This window comes from Panthera uncia, chromosome D1 (genome assembly GCF_023721935.1).
Source record: "Panthera uncia isolate 11264 chromosome D1, Puncia_PCG_1.0, whole genome shotgun sequence".
Lineage (NCBI taxonomy): Eukaryota > Metazoa > Chordata > Mammalia > Carnivora > Felidae > Panthera > Panthera uncia.
The window spans coordinates 72885796-72904257 of NC_064808.1; the positions used below are offsets into that span (position 1 = coordinate 72885796).

The following is an 18462-nucleotide window of genomic DNA, read 5'->3' on the forward strand; positions in this document are numbered from 1 at the left end:
GACGCGCGCAGGCCGCCCGCGTCACCGCGGTTTCCGGCAACTCCACGCCCCCGACATCTCTGGCTCCCCGGTAGTTCCGGAAGAGCGCGGCGCAGCGAGCGAGCGAGCGAGCGCGCTAGCCGGCCCGGGGCGGCTTCTGCCTCCGGAGCGGGGCGGAGGGGTCGCGGGAAGGAGGAGAGAGGTTCTCGCGCCTGCGGAGGCGGGGCGGCGCGGAGCCCAGGCGGCGCGCGCATCCCGGGGGCCTGCGCGGGCCGAGCGCTCGGGGGCGGGCCTGCGCCCGAGCGAGCGCGAGAGCTCCTGCGCCCGGGCGCACGGCGCGAGCTGCGGCGGCGGCGCTGTGGCTCGCTGGGAGCCGGGCGCCTGCAGACACAAAGGCTGGTGGGTTGTATGAGCAACCGGGGAGCCGGCAAAGGGAAAGCGAAAGCCGGGGGCGCGGCAGGTGACGGTGAAGGCGCTGCGCAGTCCTCCGAACCCTCCAGACGTCGGCGGTACCGGCGCCTGCACTCCTGCGCCAGTGGGGCCGAACCCGCGCGCCTCAGCCATGGCTATCGCCCACCTGGCCACCGAGTACGTGTTCTCGGACTTCTTGCTGAAGGAGCCCTCGGAGCCCAAGTTCAAGGGGCTGCGGCTGGAGCTGGCAGTGGATAAAATGGTCACGTGCATCGCGGTGGGGCTGCCCCTGCTGCTCATTTCGCTGGCCTTCGCGCAGGAAATCTCGATCGGTAAGGCCAGAGGGGCGGGGAGGGGCGGGGAGGGGCGGGTCGGCCTGGCCGGCGCTCTCCGAGGTGCCGGGGTCTGGCGGAAAGTGATTTTACTGCGCGCCCCTGGCAGTCCTGGAGGCTGCGATGGATTGAACGTTGGGAAGAAAGGTAGCCCCAGTTTTATTCTTTGTCCACGTGGTTCATTTATACCCCTGTGGATCCTGCTTGCATCCCTACTGCTCAGTTCTTCTCTCTGCTCCCCACTGATCCCGACAGCGGCTTAGTGTTCATGTCCCACACTTAGGACCGCCGCCCTTGCCATCAGATTTGTCGAACGGCCTCCTGTCTCCTTCCCGTACCCCTACATTTGTGCAGTTACCTAAAATTTTGTAGCAGAGAAGTTCCTGAGTGGCTGGATAGAGGATAAGTACTCCATGAAAATTGTGTGCGCTTTTCATTACCTGACATTTAGTTGATCCTTACTGAGACTTTGGCTTTACAGGGTTGTTGTGAATCATGGGAGAGAACTGCACTTGGCAGATGTCAGAGGGATACCAGAATTCTTCATGGTTTGGGCAGGATTACATGGCCAATGAGAGTCTGGTCTTCCTCAGATGTTCTGACTTAACACCATCAAAAAAGATGCTTATGAGTCAACAGGAAGTCAGTGTATGACAGCTAGAGACTGTTCAGTGAGGGAGAAGAGAGACCCGTGGGACTGGGCCTTGGGGAAAGCTTATGTGAGAAATTGTGCTGGTCCTGAGCTCTGGGGCATGGGTGGGAATTGAATAAGCAGAGGTGAGACCTTTGCCAAGATTATGAGATCGCAGAGAATGTTGCATGTTCCTGGAAGGAGAGAGGCAGGAAGGTTAGTCACAGTTCTTGGGATATGAGCATGAATATGGGTCCAGGTCAGTTAGAACAGAAGAGTACAGACTTGATGGTTTCAAAAGTGCAAAGTTACTGTTTGAGCAGAGGATGGACCCGTTGAAAACAGTCCTTAATAAGCCTGATGGTAACATGTAGGGTCTGTGAAAGGAGTTGGAGCTAGGGAGGCTGGATGCCAGAAGCTGGGGCATTGTTTGAGGTCCTGCGCTTGGGTGGGGGCCAGGACTTGAAGGGAAAGGATGGGAAGGGTGACTTAAAAGAGATCAAGGAGCAGTAAGCGGCACTTGGGTACCTAGTTTTTAATGGGCCATGAAGGGAAGAGACTGACCAGAGTTGTTGTAAAGGCTGCAGGCCCGAGTGATTGGAAATGGTGGTTGATTAGAAAAGGGTTGTGGTGAGCTTGACTTTGTGATCTACAGCACTAAGTCGTTAAACTTGGCAGGAAATTGCCAAATTCATTGTGGAAAATAAGTGTTCACCTTGTCTTTGGGCAGGCATAGTCATGGGGTATCCTTCCACCTTCCAGATGGCCAGGAGTTGGGGAGTTCCAATAGAAAGGAAAACCAGCAAGTAGCTTGGGTCCTGGAGATAATCTCTCCCTTCAGCAGGTGTTCCTTGAGTACCAGCTGTGGGCTGGACCAAGGACCCAGGAGTAAAGGATGCATGGTCTCTGTCATGGAGAAGCAACAGTCTTGGGCATCTATCTGATGCCAGGAGGGAGGAGTTGGTTACTCTCTGTGATCAAACTTAATGTCTACCCTGCATATTAGAGGGATTCTGAAGGCAGCTGCACTGGAAGCACTCTCGACACATCCAAGTCGATGGGCTGCCTGAGAGGCATTTGGTTGGCATTGGAAGTGGGCTTACCCAGCAGGAGCCTGACCTATGCTATGTGCACAGCACTGCTGTGTGCTGAGTGGGACATGAAAGGACTTTGAGGCATGGTCTTCTTCCCGTCCGCCTGGGCACTGGAACAAGAGTTTACCGTCCGCCTGGGCGCTAGAACAGACATGCTGACAGGTGCCATTCAGCAGCGTGTGACTCAGTGACAGGACAGTGTCGCGCTCCGAGCACCAAGCAGGTGAAGGCTGGCAGGGACTGGGGTGAAGCTGTGGAGAGACCCCCATTCTTCTCAAGGGCTTCAGGACTTCCAGGGAGAGGACAGGCATGTGGGATGAAGCCAGCAGGACTAGGGAAGACCTGTCAGTACTCATAGATGAAGCCAGAAAGAAAGACATTAGATAGGAGAAGAGAGGTAACATAAATTAATGCATGGAGTTGGTATAGCGGGGTCATGTCAGGCAGCATTGATTTTTGGGTAATGTCGGCTTTTGTGTAAAAGCAAAAACAAGCAGAGCAATTAAGGAGAACAATAACAAAGAAAGAGAGTAGTAATTTAACATGTTTATTTATTTTTTACTGTTGAGAGAAAGCGAGCGCATGGGCAGGGGAGGGGCAGAGGGAGACGGAGAGAGAGAATCCCAAGCAGGCTCTGCTCTGTCCCACAAACCATGAAGTCATGACCTGAGCCAAAACCGAGTCAGATGCTCAAGTGACTAAGCCACCCATTCTCTCAAAGAATGAATAAATAAACTTAAAAAAATTTTTTTTAATCCTCTTGTTTTTTTTTTAACATTTTATTTATTTTTGAGAGACAGAGACAGAGCGTGAGTGGGGGAGGGGCAGAGAGAGAGAGAGAGACACAGAATCCAAAGCAGGCCCCAGGCTCTGAGCTAACAGCACAGAGCCTGACACGGGGCTCGAACCCACAAACCCCAAGATCATGACCTGAGCCGAAGTCGGACACTTAACCGACTGAGCCACCCAGGTGCCCCCCCAAAATCCTCTTAAGCATAAAATAAATTTTATTTTCCAGTTTCTGAAAACTAAATTTTCCATTAACTGATTTCTACAAAACAGGATGCAGATTGTAACTGGGTGACAATTTTTACTTTAAGAAAACATTTTTACTTTGAAGAAAAGATTCTAATAAATCTGAAAATTTGCACAGACTTTTTAGAATTAAAAAAGTGTATGCATATGGAAGCAGAGTGTTGAGGACTGGAGAATGTCCTCGTGATAAACCATATTAGGCTTTGTATTAAAGGCTTCTCCTTAGTCTTTGGCCCATTTTCTCACTAGTTCAGCCCACCGGGCTCCTCTCAGAAAAAAAGGGACAGACCCTGCCCAGGCCACAGGGACCCGCCGGTGGGGCAGTGAACGACCTTTATTTAGGCCCTGCTGGGTGCTGGCACAAGGGCTGCAGACAGAGTCCCCTCCACAGAGATTTTGGCCCCTTCACTTCCCATGGGCCCTGATGAGGGGCTGCTTGCAGGGATGAGGATTGCTGCAGGGGTGGGGAGCAACAAGGGACTCCACCTTGCTATTTGCCCACAAGGTGTGGGTCATCATAGAAGCGATGAGGTGCAGCCGAGCAGAGAGGGGCTGGTGCCCATGGTCAAGGTAAAGGGAACTCCGGTAGCGCCTGTAGCAGCCTGAGGCTGGGACTGCTTACTGATCCTGACTGCCCCGTGATGGAGAGAAGTACAAGCAGAAACATTCTGGAAGGAGTTGCTAGGGGACTTCTTAACCCCTGAGTTGTGGTTGGGAGCATTTTGAAGGCTTTTGGATAGTGAGCCACTGACTGTTGAACTGATGTAAGAATTAGATAACTCCTGGTCTGGTTGGGCCCGATGCTTCTACTCCGCTCTCCTGAAACACTCCAGGCCCTGCTCCCCAGAGGGTAAGTTGGACATGGAGAAGAACAACCACTCAATTTTACATCACCTGGCGCGCAGCAGAAGACGGTCTAAATGTAATTGTGACCGGACTGGGACGATCACGTGGTGGGAGCCCGTCAAGGCAGAACAGACGCTCTGTTTGACCAGCCCTCACTTTTTCTCTCTCCGAGTCTGGCGTTATGTCTTGTACGCCACAGGCGCTCAGTCAAAATGTGGTGAAGGAAATGCTGGAGCACGTTCAGGATGCTCTGGGATCCTCTCTTGGACTGCAGCTGGGCTGAGGGGGAGCAGGGGCATTCCGGGAAAGGGGAAGGATGGAAGAAGGGAAGCCAGGTTCACATACCAAGGTCAGGCCAGAGGTTGCAGTTGGCAGGTCCTACCCGGTGCCTGGAATTCACCAGCTAGAAGCGTGGGGTCCCTAGTATGGAGAGGGAGATTCCCAGTCGCCGGGATTCCCAGGTCTTTTAAAAATCCAAGTCATGCCTTGTCATGGTTTCCTTCCTGACGTCTGCCCCAGATAATAGCATTGACGGATGTGGGTTATCAAGAGACAGAGCCAAGTTGCCTCACTTGACTTAGAAGTCTAGGTTATATTCCAGGTGCCTCCAGTTCCCTTCTGCAGTGTTCTGGGGCAGGGAGGGAGCTGTGTTTGTAATGTTGAAGGGCTCTACCTCTACTGTGTAGGGCGGATGAATGTCATTCCCTGTGGCTCAGAGAACACACACGTCACCAGTGTGGAAGCTGCAGGGAGACAAAGTTCTGGGCCACAGAAGGCCCCTCATTCTTTTTTTTTTTTTTTTTTTTTTCATTTTCTTAATATAATGTATTGTCAAGTTGGCTAACATACAGAGTATACGGTGTGCTCTTGGTTTTGGGGGTAGATTCCCATGATTCTTTGCTCACATACAACACCCAGTGCTCATCCCAACAAGTGCCCTCCTCAGTGCCTAACACACCTGTTTTCAGAGAGAGTTTAGGAAACATGTGGGTGACAACTCTGTGTAGAATACAAACGTAAGTAGACTACATGGCCTTTAAGCTCAGATTCTGAGTATGTATCCAAACTATTGAAGAAAAGTGCTACCTTTCAACGTGAATGGGATTATGTTCTTGGGAGTCTTTTGACAGGGTCTGCGGTGCCCTTGGCTTAGGGCTGTTCAGGGCGTGATGCTGAGATACTCCTCCTCAGGGACCGCTCTGATTCTCTGGTGCCGTAATCTGGCACGTTAGGCAGCCCTGGGAGAGGAGAGCTCCCGTCTGCTGCCAGGATATGCTGCTTGCCCTGAGCCCGGCTGGCTGGAGCACATGAGCCGCGGGGACAGCCAGCAGGCCCTTGGGAAGGGGTGTTTTGTCTGCCCTTCCCTCCCTGCTGCCCTCCCAGTGAACCCACGGTTCTGGACAAAGGGGTTTGGTCTCTCCGGGCTGGCTCCACTCTGTGGCTGTTTCTACAGGGCACTGCTTCCCGTAAGCAGTGGGGAGGCTGCCAACGAGTACAAATTTTTCAGGGTGAATTTTGTCTTAACTGTTGTATTTTTATTGTACGAATAGTACCTAAATACGTCGTCACGGTAAATAATGCATAAACCTCCTCCATCATGTGCCGGAGGTAATCGCCACGGACACCTGGTACAGCCATAAAGCGCTTTCTCTCATTAGTACAACAGGTGTATGCATTCTTTTGAAAACAAATTGAGTCATGTGTAGTGGTTTGCTTTTCCCCACATAGTATGTTTTGGAGAGCATTCCATGTTAGTACATAGGCATTGCCTTACTATTAGTCTTTAACTCAAGTGTAGTTAACTTACAGTGTTAATATTAGTCTCACGTATACACTGTAATTACTCAACTCTTCCATATGTTACTCAGTGCTCATCACGACAAGTGTCCCCTTTTCCTCTTTACCTGTTTCACCCATTTCCCCCTCTTGAAACCATCAGTTTGTTGTCTGTATTTAAGAGTGTACTTTGGGGTACCCAGGTGGCTCAGTTGGTTAAGCATCTGGCTCTTGATTTCAGCTCAGGTCATGATCTCGTGGTTTATGGGATCAAGTCCTGTATCCTGCTCCGTGCTGACAGCATGGAGCCTGGTTGGGATTCTCTTCTCTCTAACCCTCCCCTGCTTGTGCAAGCACTCTCTCTCAAAATAAATAAATAAACATTTTTTTAAAAGTATATTTGTCTCTTTTTTTCTTTATTTCTTAACTTTTACATATGAATGAAATCATAGGGTATTTGTCTTTGCCTCCATCCATGTTCTTACAGAACATAGTATATCCTTATCATAATTCATCTGAGCACTCTCTGAATGATGCACATCTAGGTTCTTTCAAAATTTCTTATATTAAATTTTTTTTATGTTTATTTGTTTTTGACAGAGAGACAGAACATGAGTGGGGGGGTGGGGAGGTGGGGGGAGAGAGGGAGACACAGAATCTGAAACAGGCTTCAAGCTCTGAGCTGTCAGCACAGAGCCTGACGCGGGGCTTGAACTCACAGACTGCGAGATCATGACCTGAGCCGAAGTCAGACGCTCAACCGATTGAGCCACTCAGCCACCCCAAAATTTCTTCTGTTAATTAAACACAAGGTTTGTTTGTACATAAGTCTTTGTAAATACGCCCCTCCTCTCTACATTGAAAGAAGAAACCAGTATCAATTTCCAGGATGAAATCATTTTCCAGGATAGTTGTGCATTCCTGTGTTCTTACTGCAAGTACAAAACAAATAAGAGCCTCCACCACTACCTCCCTCTAAATGTGAGTCTATCAGAAGATTGGAAGAGGCATTTTGATGTGCTTCCAGCTTTAAGAAAGAAATAGCCTGTTTCAGGAGTAAAATTATAATAGTCAGTGGGCTTCCTGATGTGTTCTCATAGCATCTATAAGTTTCCTTCCTAGCACTTAACCACAAGTTACAGTTAGGTAATTTGTGTAAGTATTTGTTAAATACTGTCTCCCCCTAATACTGTAAGTTCACTGAGGGCAGGAACCACCTGTCCTCTCTGATGACTGCTCCATCCATAGCCTCCAACATAAAACTTGATACATAGCAGGCGTTTAACAGAGTGTGTGAAGGAATAGAATGAGCAGGGATGTCAGAAGGATTGCATCTCTGTAAAAATGGAATTTTATGTATCTTGGAAGAGTTAGTGTTAAAAAATTGTCATAAAAATATTTGAAAACTGTATATTATCATTAGAACTGACTAGAATAACAATAATAGAGCAAGGAATTGAACTGAGAGATGAAAAGCAAACATTTAGTAATAATGAGATTGGTTTTTAAAACAACTAGAACTTGCCCAGGCAGCATTTGTTCTGTTTTATTCTTTTTATTTATTTATTTATTTTTTGAGTATAGTTGATACACAATGTTACATTAGTTTCAGGTGTACAAGCTAGTGATTCAACATCTCTATGTGTTACGTTATGCTCACCTCAAGTGTAACTCCCATCTGTCACCATACAGTGCTATCACAGTATTGCTGACTATATTGCATATGCTGTGCCTTCTCTTCCCATGACTTACTCATTCCATAAGTGGTACCCCTATCTCCCACTCCCCTTCACCAATTTGGCCAGTCCCCCCATGCCCCCTTCTCTCTGGCAACCATCAGTTTGTTTTACATATTTGTAGGCATGGTTCTGCTTTTCATGTATTTGTTTTCACTTATTCATTTGTTTTGTTTATTAGATTCTGCACCTGAGTGAAATCATATGGTATTTGTCTTTCTCGGTCCGACTTATTTCACTTGGCATAATACCCTCTAGTTCCATCTATGGATTGTCATAAATGGCAAGATCTCATCCTTTTTTGTGGCTGCATAATATTCTGTGTGTGTGTGTGTATGTATGTACATTTTTATACATTCATCTATTAATGTATACTTAGGTTGCTTCCATATTTTAGCTATTATAAATCATGCTGTGATAAACATAAGGTGCCTTTATCTTTTCAAATTAGTGTTTTTGTTTTCTTTGGGTAAATACCCAGTAGTGGAATTATTGAATCATATGGTATTTCTATTTTTGGTTTTTTGAAGAACCTCCTAGTGTTTTCCACAGTGGCTATATCATTTTTACAGTGGGAAAAAGACAGTGTCTTCAATAAATGATGCTGGGAAAACTGGACAGCTACATGCAAAAGAATGAAACTGGCCCACTTTCTAATACCATACACAAAAATAAGCTCAAATTGGATTAAAGACCTAAATGTGAGACCTGAAGCCATAAAAAACCTTGAAGAGAACATAAGTAGTGATTTTTTTGACGTCAGCCATAGCAACATTTTTCTAGACAGGCCTCCTAAGGCAAGGGAAATGAAAGCAAAAATCAACTGTTGGGATTACATCAGAGTAAAAAGCTTCTGCACAGCCAAGGAAACCACCAACAAAACAAAAGGCAGCCTACTGAGTTGGAGAAGATGGTTGCAAATGATATATCCAATAAGGGGTTATACTACCAAAAATACATAAAGAACTCATACAACTCAACACCAAAACAAAACAAAAAGACCAGTCTGATTAAAAATAGGCAGAAGACATGAACATTTTTCCAAAGAAAGATGTACAGACATCCAACAGACACATGAAAAGATGCCCAACATCACTCATCAGGGAAATGCAAATCAAAACTACAATGAGCACCTCACACCGGTCAGAATGGCTAAAATAAAAAAAATAAAAATAAAAATAAAAAAAAACAAACAAGAAATAACAAGTTGGTGAGGATGCAGAGAAAAAGGAACCCTCATCTGCTTTTGGTGGGAAGGCCTTCTTTATGTTTCTGTTTTAGTGCACAATGTTCCCTGACTTGAAGAGTCCCAGTAAATTAGATCCATATTTGATTATTTACTCCTCCCTTTCTGTGTCTCCCCATTCCTACCCCAAGAAGAAAAAGGAAGGAAAGAAAATGAAACTTGAGGTGGGGGAAGTCTATTCTTTCGAAATAGATGGAACTCCCATCCCTAGCAAAAACTGAAAATACATCTTGGACCTTTGGCAGATTCCAAGTTTGGATCGGCAGCATCCTTTTTAAAAACCATGCAAACACCACCTTTCTGCTGCAGATTGCTCCCTTGGATTGCTTTTGTCTCAAACCCCTAACTGAGGCAGTGAGTTTGGTCCAGAGTGGAGAAGGGTAGGCAGTTTGAGGCCCATGCCCACTGGGCCCTGGCTGAGTGAGGAGGGCAGCGTGGGGACATAGGTGGCCAGGGGTGGGGGAGGAGGGACCTACAGAGAACCCATGTGCTACCGAGGCAAGCCTGGCTCTGTGTGGGATACAGCGGGCATGTTGGGAAAGGGGTTTTCATTCTTATGTATTTTTTATTCATCCTCTCTAAAGCTCGTACTCCTTTATATATGTGTGTGTGTCTGATTGTAAAGATAGGGCTTACTGTAGAAAATACGGGAAGTGCAGAAGAGAAACTGGTAGTAATTCTACCACCAGTGTTAGCCACTGTTACATCTTGGTGTATTTTATGCCTTGGCTTTTTATATATACATAGCTGACAGCTTCTACTTAAAAAAAACAATCAAACACTAATTCAGAGCCATTTTGCCATATTCTTTTTTTTTTTTTTTTAAGTTTATTTATTTTGAGAGAGACCGAACACTTAAGCATGGGAGGGGCAGAGAAAGGGAGAGAGAGAATCCCAAGCAGGCTCTGCACTGTCAGCACAGAGCCCAAGACGGGGCTCAAATCCATGAACTGTGAGATCAAGACCTGAGCCGGAGTTAAGAGCTAGACACTTAACCACCTGAGCCACCCAGGTGCCCCATTTTGCCATATTCTTAAACTTGATGTTTGGTGGCTACCAAACTGGATGTTGAATAGGAATATCAAAATTTAACCCTTGCACAACATTTTTGCTAATATAAATAGCATTGTGCAGAATACACCTGAACACAAACCTCTTCACTATAAAGATTTCAGTATTTCAACAAATTGTGTACGTCTCATTATGAGGCCAAAGTGTGTGCAGACAGTTTCAGGACTGGTTGGCATGGCAGCTTGCCCTCCGGAAGGATGGTCCCTGCTGCTTCCACCAGCAGTGAGGAGAGTACCCTCCTCATCGCCGCCAGCAGCATGTAGCGATGGTCCCTGACAGTTTAGTAGACGGATACAAGTACACCATTGTTTTAGGTCACATTTATTCAATTACTATGTTGAACATTTTTCCATAGGTATTTTTACCATTTATATAGTTCTGTGACTCGTTCTTGTCTTTTGCTTATCTTTCAGAGGGGATGTTGGTTTCTTCTTTTTTTTTTTTTTTTTAATTTTTTTGAGGTTTATTTATTTTGAGAGAGAGAGAGCGCATGTGCATGCTGGAGCAAGGGAGGTGTAGAGAGGGAGACAGAGGATCCCAAGCAGGCTCAGTGCAGAGCCTGACTCGGGGCTCAATCCCACAAACTGTGAGATCATGACCTGAGCCGAAATCAAGAGTCAGACATTTAACTGAAGGAGCCACGCAGGTGCCCCAGGATGTTGAGGTCTCAATGGATTTTATGAACTCTATGGGTAACATAGTTTCAGGTATTTTTTGGCTCTCTTTTATTGCAGGTATCTTCCTTTCAGTTGTCTGTGACCTTTGAATTGTGGCTGTGGTTCATTTTGATGAGCAGCAGTTGTTTTAAGTTGTCAAACTGCCCATTTTTTTAATTTCTTTAATTCTGTAATGATGAGATTGATATAGCTCCTCCTTACAGCACTTAAATAACCATCAACTTTTTCTTCTTTATCTTCAGTGATCTTATTTATTAATCTTTATCCCTTCAGTCTGTTTTGTTCTTTTGATGGTGGAAGTCAAGACTGTAGCTAATTCCCCCATTTATTCCCCCATGTCATTTATTGAGGAACCTATTCTTTACTCATCAATCTATGGTGGTTTTCTTACTACAAACTCTTATGTAAGTGAGCCTGTTTTCGGGCTATGTGTATCGTCCCTCTGGTCTATTCTTGTAAAACACCAGACCTTTCTGTTATTGCTTTCGTACTGGCTTGTTTCTAGGTGCAAGGAGATACGTGTGTCAATTAAGTAACTGCAATCATGGAATATTAGAATCATGAGCTAAGAAACCAGTGCAAAGCTCAGCAGTTGAAGCAACAGACTTGCCTAGGGCAGATCGTTGCATCTTTAGGAGAAAAATTCTTCACACCGTATTAAATATTTAAAATGTTATTGGATTACAGGAAGAGGATCATTATCAGCTGGTCCTTATTGGGAACTTGTCAGGTTATCTCAACTATTGGACATTTTGTTTTGATAGTTGCAAGAACCAGTCTATTGCTACATTTTGGGGTGTCATCAAGGTTACTTTCCATATTTTGATCACTGCTATTCCTCTGTCTTTGGGAAACAGATTATGAATGGGCTTTGAGAAGAATTACGATTTCCAAGTTGGTTTGGAAAGTGGTGAATATTCCAGGAGGAAGTATGAATAAGCTGTACATGACCTCAGTGCTTCAGCTGATGAGACAGGCTGTGGGCATGAGGCTGTCCTGAGATGCTCCCTGCCCCAGTGCCAGTAGGTCTCACCACCTGCTGCTGATAGGATAGTGGAGGGAGTTTCCCAGATTTCCCAAATTCGAATTTGCCACGTCTGTAAGTATGTGTGTTTGTGTGTGTCTATGTTAAAGTTCAGACAGTAAGAGAAAATTAAAGCCCTGCCCTTGCTCACTCCCCAGAGGTAACTAACTACCATTACTGTGTACTGTTAGTGTTTTGTGCTGCTCTGTGTTCCCGTGGAAAAAACATGATTTTATTTGCATTTCGTTATTATTAAATTTTTAAAGTTTTTTTGAGAGAGAGTGAGTGAGGGAGGGGCAGAGAAGAGAGAGGGAGACATAGAATCTGAAGCAGGCTCCAGGCTTCGAACTGTCAGCACAGAGTCTGATGGGGGACTCGAACTCACGGACCATGAGATCGTGACCTGAGCTGAAGTCAGATGCTTAACCGACTGAGCCACCCAGGCGCTGCTGTTATTAAATCTTTAAGAAAATGTTATGCCACGTATTAATAGTGTGCAATTTGCTCACTTATCTGCAGTGTGTCCTGGAGATATTTTCACGTTGGTGCACGTAGATGTATCTGCCTCACTGTTTTTGGTGGGGCATCATTTTCCGTAGTCTGACTACACCCCAGTTCATTCAACTGTTCTGTTAAGGGACATGGAAGTTCATTCTGCATTTTCCTACTATACACAGTGGCTCAGTGAACATCCTTGGATGTGCTTCCTCATGCAAAATGTGTTTCTCTAGATCAGTGGTTAGTGGTTCTCAAACTTTTTGGTCTCATGACATTTCACACTCTTAAGTCTTATTGAAGATTTCAAAGAACTTTTGTTTGTGGATTGTGTCTGTCAGTATTTATCATGTTAAAAATTAAAACAAATTGTGAAAACATGAACTTAAAATAATAAGAAGCCCATTACATGTCATATTGTCATATATTTTCATTAAAATGTGTTATTTTTTCACATATGTGTGAAACATATATATTTTCATTTAAAAAACTTCAAAAACAAAAATCTTATAAGAAGCGTAGTGTTTTCCATTTTTGCCAGATCTCCTTATTGTCTAGCTTAATGGAAGACCACTGCATTCTCACATCTGCTTTTCATTCATTATGTGGCAATATCCCATGTCCGTAGCCTCTGGAAACTCACTATCTAAACTCATAAAAGAATGAGAGTAAGAAGGCAAATAAAGCTGATTGTGAAAGCAGGCTTAACATCACAATCTTCTTGAAAGATTCTCAGGTTCCAGACCACACTTTGAGAACCATTGCTCCAGGGTCAGACTTGAGGGTGGAGTTGGAAGTTCAAGGGTCACAAGGTATGCACATTCCAAATATAAAAGCTACTTCCGGTTGCTCTCAGAAGTGTTAACTCACACACATCAGGGATGTAGGGGAGCAGCCCGCTTCCCCACTTCTTTACTGATACTTAATATTTTCGGAGTTTTATATTTGCCATTCTCTTGGAAACGGCATCTCACTGTTTCAGTTAGTAGTCCCCTATTTGCACTGGGATTTCACAAGACGTGGCTCTGGGGTCTGGCTATGACACTTAGAGGTGTGCTAGGGGCTGCTCATTGTTTCCAGCCACTTACTGTTGCGTTTTGGCCTCAGGTATTTGATCCTAGAGAGACCATCAGGTCTCAGCTCTTTATCATTGCTTTATGAAATCTCCTCCAACCCCAGTCTATCTTGACTATTTTTTTTTTTTTAAGCGAAAGTTTCCCTGCTTAATCTTAGTCAATGAGCAAAACTAGCACATGCCTACTAGGAAATGTAAGGATGTCTTTTATTTTATTTTATTTTGTTTTATTGTATTGTATTTTATTTTTATTTATTATTTTTTTAAATTTTTATTTTTTTTAATTTTTTTAAAATTTTTTATTTTTAACGTTTATTTATTTTTGAGACAGAGAGAGACACAGCATGAACGGGGGAGGGTCAGAGAGAGAGGGAGACACAGAATCTGAAACAGGCTCCGGGCTCTGAGCTGTCAGCACAGATCCTGACGCGGGGCTCGAGCTCACAGACCGCGAGATCATGACCTGAGCTGAAGTCGAACGCTTAACTGACTGAGCCACCCAGGCGCCCCAAATTTTTATTTTTTTAAATATAATGTCAATTTGGCTAACATGCAGTGTGTACAGTGTGCTCTTGGTTTTGGGGGTAGATTACCACGATTCATCGCTTACGTGCAACACCCAGTGCTCCTCCCAACAGGTGCCTCCTCAATGCCCATCACCCATTTTCCCCTCTCCCCGTCCCCCCCGCCATCAACCCTCAGTTTGTTCTCAGTATCCAAGAGTCTCTTATGGTTTGCCTCCCTCCCTCTCAGTTTGTAACTATTTTTTCCCCTTCCATTCCCCCATGGTCTTCTGTTAAGTTTCTCAAGTTCCACATGAGTGAAAACATATAATATCTGTCTTTCTCTGACTTATTTCACTTAGCATAATACCCTCCAGTTCCATCCACAGTGCTGCAAATGGCAGGATTTCATTCTTTCTCATTGCCAAGTAGTATTCCATTGTATATATAAACCACATCTTCTTTATCCATTCATCAGTTGATGGACATTTGGGCTCTTTCCATACTTTGGCTATTGTTGAAAGTGCTGCTATGAATTGGGGTACATGTGCCCCTATGAATCAGCACTCCTGAATCCTTTGGATAAATTCCTAACAGCGCTATTGCTGGGTCATAGAGTAGTTCTATTTTTAATTTTTTGAGGAACCTCCACACTGTTTTCCAGAGCAGCTGCACCAGTTTGCATTCCCACCAACAGCGCAAGAGGGTTCCCGTTTCTCCACATCCTCACAAGTGTCTGTTGTTTCCTGAGTTGTTAATTTTAGCCATTCTGACAGGTGTGAAGTGTTATCTCAGTGTGGTTTTGATTTGTATTTCCCTGATGATGAATGACATTGAGCATTTTTTCATGTGTGTCGGCCATCTGGATGTCTTCTTTGGAAAAGTGTCTCTTCATGTCTTTTGCCCATTTCTTCACTGGATTATTTGTTTTTCGGGTGTTGAGTTTGGTAAGTTCTTTATAGATTGTGGATACTAACCCTTTATCTGATATGTCATTTGCAAATTTCTTTTCCCGTTCCGTCAGTTGCCTTTTAGTTTTGTTGATTGTTTCCTTTGCAGTGCAGAAGCTTTTTATCTTGATGAGGTCCCAATAGTTCATTTTTGCTTTTAATTTTCATGACTTTGGAGATGTGCGCAGCAAGAAATTGCTGCAGTTGAGGTCAAAGAGGTTGTTGCCTGCTTTCTCCTCTAGGGTTTTGATGGTTTCCTGTCTCACATTTAGGTCTTTCATTGTAAGGATGTCTTTTAAAAAAGTCTTTTGGGGGCACCTGGGTGGCTCAGTCAGTTGAGCTTCCAACTTCGGCTCAGGTCATGATCTCACGGTTTGTGGGTTCGAGCCCCGCGTCGGGCTCTGTGCTGACAGCTCAGAGCCTGGAGCCTGCTTCCGATTCTGTGTCTCCTTCTCTCTCTCTGCCCCTCCCCCGCTCATGCTCTGTCTCTCAAAAATAAATAAATGTTAATAAATAAATAAGTCTTTTGCATCTCCTGGGTGGCTCAGTTGGTTGAGCATATGACTCTTAATTTTGGCTTAGGTCATGATCCCAGAGTCATGAGATCAAGCCTGTGTTGGGCTCCACACTGGGCATGGAGCCTGCTTGAGAGTCTGTCTCTCCCACTCTGTCCCTCTCCCCTGCTCATGCCCTCTCTCTCACACTCTCTTAAAAAACAAAACAAAACAAAAAACAACAAAGCTCTTTAAGTGTTAACATCTGCTGCACATTTGATGATCATGCATAAGGGTTCTTAAAATTTCAAAAAGCACAGAGAGAGACGTTCTGTACCCTTTCTTGGTGAGGTTCCCCTCTTCTTTGACCAGGTTGTGTTTGCAAAACAGAAAATGATATCTATCAAATGAGAGAATAGATGGAAAGAGGCCTGAAGCATGGTTTGTATTCAGTACGTGCTGGTTGACGCTGAAGCTAGTGTATGTTAAGCTTTTGCAACCTGGGCGTGCTTTGCAGTATTGTGTTGAGCCAGTACAGCTGAGAGGAGAGGCTTTGCTTCTTCCCAGCTCTCCCTCATACTCAGGCACCACTCAGGGGCTGGAGGCTCAACTCTGGATGAGTCTGGGTGACAGTAACTTGCCTCCTTTCCCTTCGCCAGTGTCCCTTACAGGAAGGAGAGTCTGATGATTGTGAAAATCTTCTTCCTAATAAGGCTTCATTCCTTCTAAGTCTCTGTAAACTCTCTAAGCCTTTATGCTTTCAGTTTTCTCTGCTGCACACACCAAAGTGAATAGTGGGACAGAAAACGGATGCTCTGGGGCTGTCTGGGCGGCTCAGTCGGTTAAGTGTCCGACTTCAGCTCAGGTCACGATCTCATGATTTGTGGGTTCGAGCCCTGCATTGGGCTCTGTGCTGACGGCTCAGAGCCTGGAGCCTGCTTCAGATTCTGTGTCTCAGTCTCTCTACCCCTCACTCGCACTCTGTCTCTCTCTCTCAAAAATAAACAAACATGAAAAAAGAAAAAAGGATGTGCTGTAAAGAACAGAAGGAACACTCTTGTGACACTTACTGCTTCCCACTGAGGAACAGCTGTGTGGGGCATGTGGGCCCAAAAGGCATCTCGCCTTAGAATCTGTTTCAACCCTTGTAACATGAGGACATTGGGCTAAAATTAGTTACTGGATGCACACCAGTCCCCTTCTGATTCTGGCCTGCGGTTCCCGCTGTGCCTTACTGTTCTTTTCCACCCCTCATCTCCATTTGTTCATGTTCTTATTCATTTGGCCCTTCACTGAGCACTGCACTGTGCACTAGGACCTAGCAGTGAAGAAGGCCGGGAGCTTGCAGCCTGGCGGGGGAGACAGCGCCCCGGGAATTGCTGTGAGCAGTATTTTGGAGCAAGGGCCCTGGTGGGGAGCCTCACCCCATCCGGGACACTGGAGATGGCTTTAGGAGGAGCGGTCCATCAGCCTCTGTGGAGCCTCTTAGGGGAGAGCAGACATGGTTTCTTGAGAGAAGCAGAAGAGAGTCAGTGTTACTGGGGCCTGTTGAACAGGGGGAAGAGGCCGGGAGCAAGACCTGGGAGGGGTGGGCAGGGGCCCCATCAAGGAGCGCCTGTGGCATTCGGATTTTAGCTTATCCAGCGCAGTCAGAGGGCTCTTAGCTAAACGGGACATAATCACAGCCACGTTTTAAAACCTCACCCGGGTACGCTGCAAGAATGGATTGCAGTTGTGGAGAGACTAATTAGGGGCTCCTGCAGTGCAGTTCGGGCTGACGATCTCTGTGCACTTTGAGGATGGGGACTGTTACAGGTGTCTTGGACTCCGCCACGATATTCTGTATGGGGCGGATACCTTATCACAGTTTCCCAGGAGCCATCATGGGGAACTCCGTGAGCACATGGGAGCTCTCCTGCCCCTCCTGGGGTGTTGGAGCTGACCTGGGAAGGACCCAAGCCAGTCCCATTGGGCAGCTCTGCTCTGGGGTTTCGTGGTCACTTCCGCAGCCTGGCCTGGCACTGGACGGTGAGGAAGGAGTGGGCCGGGCCTGGTGTGGAAGCCTGATGTCCTGGGTGGGGCTGGCGGTTGGCGCTCAACACCAGGCCGAGCAGGCGGCCCTGTTGTGGGCCTGTGAGAAGCTGCAGCTCTGGAAGGGCCCTGGAGGGGGGCAGCTGAAGGGGCTGGGGTCCTGCAGGGAAATGCCACTTCCCTCTGCGCCTGGACAGTTGCTCCCAATGCCTGCCTTCCTCTGCTGTCTTTAGGACCAGTATTAACAGCTACTGAGGTGCATGTATACACACACACACACACACACACACACACACACACACATTTTATGAAGGCTCTACTTTTCTAGAGCATTGTTAAGTTCAGAGCAAAACTGAGGGGAGGTACAGAGATTTGCTAAATACTCCCTGCCCCTACACAGGCATGGCCTTCCCCATTATCAACATCCCCCGCAAGAGTCGTATATTCTGTGGGCTGAAACCGTGAAAATGACCTGTATCCATCATTATGGTATCATACAGAATATTTTCACTGCCCTAAAAATCCTCTGTGCTCTGCTTATTCGACCCCTACCCCCACACCCCTGGCAACCACTGATCTTTTTACAGTCTTTAGAGTTTGGTCTTTTCCACAGTGTCATAGAGTTGGAACCGTACGGTATGTAGCCTTTTCAGATTGGCTTCTTTCACTTAGTCATACACACTTAACGTTTCTCCATGACTTTTTGTAGCTTACTGGCTCATTTCTCTTTAAATTTTTTTTTTAAATGTTTATTTAGTTTTGAGAGAGAGACAGAGACAGAGTGTGAGCAGGCAAGGGGTAGAGAGAGAGGGAGACACAGAATCAGAAGCAGGCTCCAGGCTCCAAGCTGTCAGCACAGAGCCCGACACGGGGCTCGAACTCACAAATCACGAGATCATGACCTGAGGCAAAGTCCGACACTCAACTGAGCCACCCAGGCTCCCCAGCTCATTTCTCTTTAGTGTTGAGTATCCCATTGTCTTGAGGGACCACGGTTTATCTGAAGGACGTCATGGTTGCTTCCAAATTTTGGCAATTATGAGTAAAGCTGCTGTA

At 45.9% G+C, this 18462-nt stretch overlaps 1 protein-coding gene across 1 annotated transcript in view; it reads left to right on the plus strand.

Moving 5' to 3' along the window:
- Nucleotides 1-327: 327 nt before the first annotated feature.
- Nucleotides 328-18462, plus strand: part of PANX1 (pannexin 1) — a 45802-nt gene continuing 27667 nt past the window's right edge. Inside the window, exon 1 of the mRNA XM_049653774.1 lies at nt 328-722. Within this exon, the coding sequence (XP_049509731.1) occupies nt 542-722 (181 nt within the window). The 5' untranslated portion in view covers nt 328-541. The remainder of the gene's footprint in view (nt 723-18462) is intronic.